General features: G+C 49.6%; 1 protein-coding gene across 1 annotated transcript in view; it reads left to right on the top strand.

Moving 5' to 3' along the window:
- Nucleotides 1-8917, top strand: part of MARCH4 (membrane-associated ring finger (C3HC4) 4, E3 ubiquitin protein ligase) — a 127109-nt gene that overhangs the window by 86414 nt on the left and 31778 nt on the right. The window contains exon 2 of the mRNA XM_009323548.1: nucleotides 5723-5878. Within this exon, the coding sequence (XP_009321823.1) occupies nucleotides 5723-5878 (156 nt within the window). The remainder of the gene's footprint in view (nucleotides 1-5722; nucleotides 5879-8917) is intronic.

Below are 8917 nucleotides of genomic sequence, written 5' to 3'. Positions count from 1 at the left end.
CTCGGAGCCCCCAGGCTGCCGTGCCTGGCTGGGGCTGGTCACTCGTACTGCCATGGAGATAAGGAGCCCCAGAGAGGGACCCACACCTCTACCATGCCAGCGCCCCACAGAGATGTGATCCTGCCCCAGGGAACTCCCAGCCCAAGATCCCACACCAAAAACTTCAGCCAGGCAGCCACAGGCTTAAAGCCAAGGATGAGCAACAGAAATAGTTGTCCAGAGCTGGATTTTTCTCTGCTCCTTTATGAGGCTGTGTTTTCTCTTGCTGCTGGGGTGTGGGGTGCTTATTGCACCCCAGGGCACACGGATCTTGCCTGGCATGGGGCAGCAGCGCCTCTGCATGCCACAGGGATGCCTGGTCTTGCAGGGAAGCTGTGGGATGAGCCATTCTGGTCACAGAGGTGGCATGGCAGCAGTGGTGGCACCTGGGAGCGGGAAGGGAGCTGCAAGGAGTCTGGGTGATTTCTTTTTATAATCACTCACACAGATTTTCCTATAGGTTCCCCAGGTTTTAGGGAGCTGCTCAGTCATGGGATCCCCCCCCAAGGAAAGTCTTTTGGCAAATTGCTGCCAAGATGGAGACTGGGGTCAGCACCCTGCTCTGCTGGGGTGCCTGGGGACATGCCACCTCACCACGGAGTCCCATACACAATCGTGTCCTGTGCTGTCCTGACACCACAGGAGACATAAGTCCACTCCTCGCTGGGTCCACACTCTGCATCAATCTCCCACAATGCCGGAGAATTTTCATTCAGTATACATATATATATGTATATATATTCACAGATACTTATTTCATGTCCCTTGTTGTCTGTGGCTGGCTGGCACAGAGTTCGCACACAGGAGGGTACTCACAGGAAACATTTGAGATGCTGATAGTAACGTCTGTGTTTAGGTTTAAAAGCATGGAGGGGCAGTTCCTGTAAGTGTGTGTGAAGACAGAGTGATCATTAGTACCTGTTTATTGAAGTTTACCAGCTCTGTAACAATGGGTTTCTCGTTGCCATCGGATTTAATTCCTCTGTAATTATGTTCCTAATATAGAAATCATTTGGCATTTATTTGCCATAAAACTTCCCATTGCATTTAAAGTCAATGTGAAGATTTAAGGGTATTTAGGAGACTCAGTTGAAGACCTGAAATTAAATATTCCTGGTTTCCTTTTCCAAACAAGACAAACTCAGATAAATGCTAGCAGTAAGATCCGTACATGCAGCTACTCCTGTGAGCAGTGGCAGCTGCATGTGCATACCCAGAGAGAGATTGTAGCCCTTGTGAAGTGGATGACTCTTTCAGCTTCTTCTCACTGTCCCGGTCTGGCCTGGAGCACTGGTCCTGCAGGCGATGCTAACGACTGACGCTACTTTGTACACCTGAGCAGGGAAAACACACAGTTGAGGAAAAACTGCAGGTGTTAAGATCACCATCAGCCACCCTGGTTTGCTGTACAGCTTGCACTGGTTTTCAAAATGTTTGCTTTAATAGTTGTGGTAGCAGGATGTTGCTAATGTGGCTCTTTCCAGCTGAGCTGGTGCTCAGGAGCCGCCCAGGCAGCAGATGTAGGTCATCACAGCTGGAGCTGGGAGAGTCCAGAAGACCAGTCCTGGCCCAGTGACACCATCGTCCCCAGCACTGCCATGTTCAAAGGAGACCGGGTGGGCAAATTTGCTATACTTAATTTATAGTTAAAAGAACAGGCCTAGGAAACACATCCCGTGACCGCCTGCTGGTGGGTGAGCACCTGCAGCTTTGGTAGTGATGCGTGGATGGGCTCCCAGGACTGATAAATGACAGATAAAACAGCTGGGCGAAACACTGACACCAGCACACAACAGGGGTGACGCTGCTCCTGACGTCGTTTTCTCCCTAGATATACCAAGCATCAGAAGCGTGTGCTGGCAATAATTTTTCCATCCTTTCTCAGAACTCCTCCCAGTAGGCTTAAAATAGCAGGGCCCAGATAATCATTAACCTCTCAAACGTATTGCAAGGGGCACAGACTGGGAATTCATAAGGAAAGGACAGAGCTGGAACAGACCCGCACTCCTGGTTCGTCTCCAGCAGTATCGTCTTCCTCAGGGTAAAGCCAGTTCAGCCTGGCCTTGCCGCTGCTGCTCCTAAAGACAAGCTCCCATCACAGCCAGAAATAAGGAAAGAATATTATACATAATTGCTTAATATATTACTCTTCCCAGGAGCAGGGAAGAGTAATAGTATATAGGGAAGTGTATTTCATCCATGTTGATGAAATGTTGAGAGGATTATGGCTGAAGCCAGAGCCACCCTTCCCTTTTTGTTAACTCTGGTTTTCCACCTTTGCCATGAACCCTAATTTAGACTTGGATAACAACAAAAAAAAGGCAGGTGCCCTGAGTCCTAAGCCCACTTGGTTGTTTCAGGGGAAGAAAATGGTACTGAGCAAGCTGAGGATTCAGCTTGCAGCTGGGGAGCATTTCTCCACTAGTTGCTGATAAAGCAGAAATGCTGCTCAGAAATGATCTGAGCGATGGGTTGTAACTGTACAAAGGAAAATTGCAAAAATAAGTATTGGGAAGTAGACCCTTCAAAGGGTCTTTGGACAGCAGTCCCCAAAGGGAATTGGTGGGAACGCTGTTGTTTGAAGCACTGGAGAATATGTTGTGCAGAGCTGACTTCTACAAACCTACAAAAATGGGCGTGGGGATTTAATTTCCATCTCTAATTGCTGTGATCTTCACCTCATTTTGGGCTTGCTTTTACATGCATGTAGGTTTTAGCAGAGGTCTCTGCACAGCAAATCCTACATGCGCATCGCAGCTGATGGACTGCTCCTGAGCTCACTGTACAGCCAGCGATGAGACTCCTTCTCCTTTGCTGTATAAAGGATTTATTCCTTTAATATGCCCCTGGTGTTTATTTTTCTGCTGGTACAGGAGTGCGTGTGCGCATGTGTGCGTGTGGCAGTGTTTTACAAATGCCTGCTGTGGACAGAATTGGGCTTCACAGTACGCAAAAATAGCTGTGCACCACACACAAGGATATAATATTTCACATGGCTGGAGAAAATGTGATAAATCAGGTTTTTGCCGGATTTGCAAAGTCAAGATACTGGGGGATTCATCTCCACAGTTGAGTCCTGAGCTCCTGCAGAAGCCGGCAGGACTGTCTAGGTTGGAGCATCCCAATTAGGGAAGGGGGACCAGGTGCCCACGGCAGTGTAGGATGTTTATGGACATCTCTTGGCTCTGAAGAGACAAGCTCAGATTTTTTAGACGCATTTATTACAGAGCCCAAGAAGCCAACGTGAGTCCAGGCTCCAACTACAGCTTTTCTCTTCTGCCTTTGCCTGGAGGTTGTTGCTCTTAGTTCCTGCTCCATTCTGCCCCATTCCTGATCCCTCATCACCGGTGCCTCCAGCTGCTCATTAGTCAAAACCCAGGTCCCTCACCCACCCTTTTGAGCCCCACAGAGGACCCTGGTGTGCGGTGAGGTGGAAAGGCAGGGATGCTGTAGAGCTGGGAGGTTTCTGTGTTACCTGCTTGGTGCTGGGATCATACTTGTGCACTGAGGAGTGAGGCTGTTGAGAAAATAAAATACCAGGGACTGAGATGAGGAGAGTAGCCTAGAGGCACAGAGCAGCCGTCCTTGTACCAGAGTAGCTCTTGGTGTGGAAGAGGTTTGGTGAGCGGGGGAGCAGAGGAGCTGTGCTAAGCCCTGATCCCTCCCGTTTTGCATCCTGGCTGGCAGTACATGCTCATGCAGGTTCCTTATCACACTTGTGCTTTCCCACCCCAGTCCCAGCAAGGGGCACAAACATGCACAGGCGACCCTGAGCCCCTCAAACTGCATCTCCCACGGGGAGTCTGAACGCCAAGTGTCAGTGCTCCTTCCCACAGGCACCTTCCTCCTGTCTAATCCTTCCCTGCTTCCTTTCTCCTGGCTTGTCCTGTCACACCTTTCCAGGTGAAAAAGGTTCACGGATCCTACAACGCTCCTTGCTCCCCCTCTCCCTTTGCGTCCCCTCCTGTGTGTAATGAAAACCAGTGACAGGTAGAGCTGAGCCTGGTTTTGTAACGTAAACAGTTATTTACAGTTTTGCTAGAATTTAATGGAAGATGACATTTTTAGGTCACCTAGCTGAAGCAAATGAAATGATTAACATGTTTGCATTAGGTTTCATAAAAAAAAGTATCACTCTTGCCTAGCGTGGTGCTCAGTTCTTCAGGTCCTGAGACCTGATGTGGTACCCTGAAAGCTAAGGCAGTTTCCCACCAGGGTTAGCAAGAGCAGGATCTGGTTTCCTGACCCAAGGCAGGTGGGATGGATGTCTTTTACCATGTGCAGCAGCCTCAGAGACTAGGGTCTGTTATCTTTGTTCTACATCGGTGGTAATGATGGGGCTGATCTAGAGGTGTAGGAGGAAATATCCTCTCCCCAACACTGAAAGTATGATGCCAGCCTTCCCCATCCCGTAGATATTCTCGTTCTGCCTTTAAAAGCTTTTAAATCTTGGAGCACAGCTAAATAGACAATTGGGGTCTATACTGTGGCTTTTAAACACTAAAAGGTGGGGAGTAAAATGTAATGGCTCTGTTCTTCCCTAAATAAGTGATGGCAAATGGCTGTAAAATGAGCTCCTGAGCTTGTGTGTGCAGAGGGGAATTTAGTCCCATGGTGAACAGGACGATAGCAGCTGGATCAGAATAATATTGAGGTTTTCTGGATACCCCTGTTTAAAGCTACACCAGAAACAAGGGAGCAAGCCAGGAGGATCAGCGTTTCAGCCACCACTCATAAGTGTCTGTGTGTCACAAGCCAGGACACAATTTGTTCTCCATCTTGCTCACTTCTAGGGTGAAAATAGCCAGCCCTACGGCCTATCCATCAGTATGACTCACTTTTGGGACAGACTGTCTGGGAGAAGTGGATGGGGGGGTGAAATTTGAGAACCTTTTCCCTGCTGGGCTATGGGTACACAAAGACCTGGACCTAAAGCACACAACTGCCACCCATGGTCAGGTTCGTCCCTCCCAGTCCGGGAGCATTGGGAAGGAGAGACCTGTGTCTAGTGCTGCAAACTCCTACTGCCTGGCAAGCCCTGGGAGGTACTGCATGGTGCTGGGCTCAGTCCAGCTCCCAGAGAGGAGCAGCACCTCCATGGCCAGCACGAGCCAGCCTGTGCAGAAAGTCCAAGGGCCACCACGTCTGTGCTCCCCCTCCTGTCCGGCTAGGCTCGAGGAAGCCGCCCTGGGCTGAGCAGGACACCAGCCTGCAGCAGAGGCTGTCTCACAGCTATCCCCACCGCCAACCTCACTTTCTAAAACAGGTAGCAGAGAGACAGAAACCTGAGCAGTGAAAGAGTGGCATCTGGTTGCCAACGGAGCTGTCCCCACTTGTTGTGGTCTAGTGTGGGTGCTCTGGTGTCTAGTAAGAGCTGTGCTCGTCTAGCTTTTCATTCAGCGGTGATATTAGGCATCTTTCATCTACCCAGCTGTCTCTTTCCACAAAAAATTGTAGGACCCAAGTATTTGAGACTGTTACATCCCTGTCAAACTCTGTTCACATCAGCCAAGAATTATTAGAGGGAAAATGGATGGAGGCAGCACGATTACCTAAGCCAAACCAGGTAAAAAGGAACAAAGAGCAAATGGGTGGATGATGGAGCTTTTGCCGTGCCATGCCATGCCGTGCTCAGGCCCTGTGGGAGGAGGGGAGCCTCACTGATGCTGTCTCTCTTTTTCAGGGGGAGTTGCTGAGTCCATGTCGATGCGACGGATCAGTGAAGTGCACGCACCAGCCATGTCTGATTAAATGGATTAGCGAGAGAGGCTGCTGGAGCTGTGAGCTGTGTTACTACAAGTATCACGTCATTGCCATAAGCACAAAGAACCCTCTGCAGGTAAAGGTACTAGAGACATTTCAAAGTCTATTTATTCTCATTTCTATTTTTGTTTCTGAGAGCAAGTGGTTTTTACCTGCGTGGGTTTTCCTTCCCTGCGCACAGTGATCCATACATCTGAGACACTTAGAAAGAGTTGTTGGGGGCTGGTCTAAAGAGACCCCATGTTCTGCTTGGTGCTACTGGGGACATCCCTCGGATGTCTGCTCTTTCTGTCTTTTGACAATTCCCACATTCATTTTCGTCCTGTTGAAAACACCAGTGTGACCACGATAGTGCTGTAACACCTCACAGCCCTTTGAATGTGTTCACTCACTGGAGACCGCAGGTATGCTACTGTCCCCAGAGGCAGATGGGGATGAAGGAGTTATGGGATTTGCTACAACAGGACACACAGTCTTTGGCAGAGCAGTATCTTGAGACCCCGTGTGTCTAGAGTTGTGCCATTAACCCCGAACTCATGCTGGGACTCCTCTGTGTTGGCATGAGGGACGGAGGAGGTAGACAGGGAGCTCTTACAGCTCTCCTCTCTGATCCTGCCACCCTTTTCACTTTACTGCTCCCCTGTGATCAAATACGTCCTGGCATGGCACAAGGGGTGTTAGTTCTGATGCTCTGGTCTCTCCAACCCTGATTCTCGGTGGACATTTGCAGATGTGCATGCAACAGGTAAAGCACATCTTGATGTAAGTGGCTGTGAAAGGCATCAGAGGACCCACATTCTTTCTCTTCTGAGTTCAAAAGCACTGTGGTTTAATAAGCCCCACTGCAGGCTGGTAACTGAAATCAAGATTCAGAATGGGGGAAACTGTGTGACTGTTAAAAAATAGGATAAATTATCCTTAATAGCTATTGATTTATTGTGGGGGCAACACCTGAAGATGGACTAATTGCTGCATGCCTTTGCTGAGCACCATTAGTGCCTCGGACGTAAGGAAGCACATTGTATCCAGGCACTACTGCTTAATTAGCATCATCTGGACTGGCGAGACATTACAGCAGCATGCTGTGGTTTAGAGACTGGGGCAATGTCTATAAGTATGTTGGTCTGTCCAGGGCCTGGCTTTGGCTCTCTGCTGGTTGCTCTGCTCTCTAGCGGGAGGCAAAGACTTTGCCAGTGATGGTGCCCAGCTGTATGAGGTGGGGGGGAATGCAAACTCCTGCTCTCTCCTCCAAACTGCAGTCTCTGTGTGTCTTTTTCCAGGCCTGAGGTCACTAACCACAGTGAGGAAACAGGGACACCCCTTTAGGACTCCAGACTTAAATGAAGTAGTGAAATTAGTGGGGCATCATGGGGAAATTTTGGTGGGGGGAAGGAAAAAGCCTGCCTGCTCTCTGCAAGTCCCTACAGCTTCTGATTCAATTTTCCATGTGTCATGGGCTGGAGAGATCAGTAGTTTCATCCCAAGCCCCAGACCCAAGGTATTTTAATTTCTTGGCTCCAGTAACTCAAAGTAGATTGAAACACAGGAGGGGAGATGTGGACAAAGCAGCATTTGTTTATTTCTGGAAAGCTGGTCCATGAGTGCCCTAACGCTTCTGTGTCTCAGATCAGGATGATGCTGAGCAGCATTGAAGGTTTGTGGGTGCGGATTTGCAAGCGTGTGTGTAGCCAGCACTGCCTTTAATGAATGACCTCCAAATGCTCTACACCTTCAGGTGGCTCGGGGCAACGGGTCAGTGACTTTCCTCCTGCTCCTTACTCAGTTAAAATTTGTTGGAGCTATTCATGGACAAGCTCCCCTCCTACACACATGTTTCAAAAGCCTGTGCAAAGCATTGCTCTTTCTGGGCTCCCCTGTTAGAAAGTGGCCTGATCTGCTGGCCTTTGCCATGAACACAAAAACTGAGTGGCAGGAGCAACTGAGTTAAAGAGCTCAGCTCCAGAAACGAGGGTCCCAGAGGACCATGCAGACCCTGGGCTTGGAGGCTTCACGTTGCTGGCTTAGACTTCACAGCACTTCTTGCAGAAGCACTGGGAGATTTGGAAGGTGGGAAGAAGCAACTGGAGTGAAAAGCCACTTGGTCTGGAATAAATGCAGCATGTGTGGAGTTACAGCTGCGTGCCCGGGTGCCCTGTCTGGTGCCAGCACAAAGGCACTTCTGGGAAGTGGATGCTACACTAGCACGTGAAATCCAGTGGGAAGTGGCTGATGTACCAGGCCTGGAATTCCCACGAGGACTAAGGGCTCAGGCCCCCCATAACCCATCACCACACATGCCATCAGGGTTTCCCTCGTTCCCCAGTGGCTCTCACCATCCTCTGATGCTGGCAAAGGGAGGCAGAGAGGACCCAGGGGCTGCAGTGCCCTGACACTATGTGCCATAACAATGTGTCACAGCGTGTGCAGACGGGAAGAGCATCCTTTCTGCTTGGACTTCACCCCCCACGTGGATAACAGGGGCCACCTGGACATACGAGCATGTCTCTAAATAAAGCAATAGTCCCTCGCCCTTTTCTCCAAGGGCAATCAAGAGAGATTTCAGGGCCTTGGGATGACTGGTTAAGGGATCAGGAGCACAAGTAGTGTTCTCTATCTTTCCAGTTGCAGGGAATGGTGAGGGAAGAAACAGGAAGAACCTGTTCAACAGGCAAGATCAACACCTTGCTCCCAGCCTGGTGTCCCCAGCAGAATTTTGGGTTTTTTGATCATGGGTTGATCTACACGACACCAGGCCTGCTGGCGACAGACAGGGTACACCTGTCTCAAAGGGGGAAAAGGATCTTTGCACAGGAGTTAGCAGGGCTCATTGAAAGAGCTTTAAACTAGATTTGAAGGGGGAAAGGGATAAAACCAGGCTCGCTAGAGATAAGCCTGGGGGCGGCACGCCAATATTTGAGGAATGGTGTGCTAGTGAGGTCCTTCAGTCTGCCATCTCAGTGGAGGTAGGGGATGGAGATCCGTGTGGCAGCAAAGACGCAAGGGTTATGGATGTGTTAGAAACCATGGAAGTGCCTGAGAATGGTCAGATAGGAATTAGGGTTTCTCCCCCAAAAAAGGTGGTGGGATCAATAGCCCAACTGAAGTGCATCTACAC

Source organism: Pygoscelis adeliae, unplaced genomic scaffold, assembly GCF_000699105.1.
Source record: "Pygoscelis adeliae isolate BGI_AS28 unplaced genomic scaffold, ASM69910v1 Scaffold664, whole genome shotgun sequence".
NCBI classification, from domain to species: domain Eukaryota; kingdom Metazoa; phylum Chordata; class Aves; order Sphenisciformes; family Spheniscidae; genus Pygoscelis; species Pygoscelis adeliae.
Note: the sequence above shows the minus strand (reverse complement) of the source record. Positions and strands in the feature narration are given on the sequence as shown.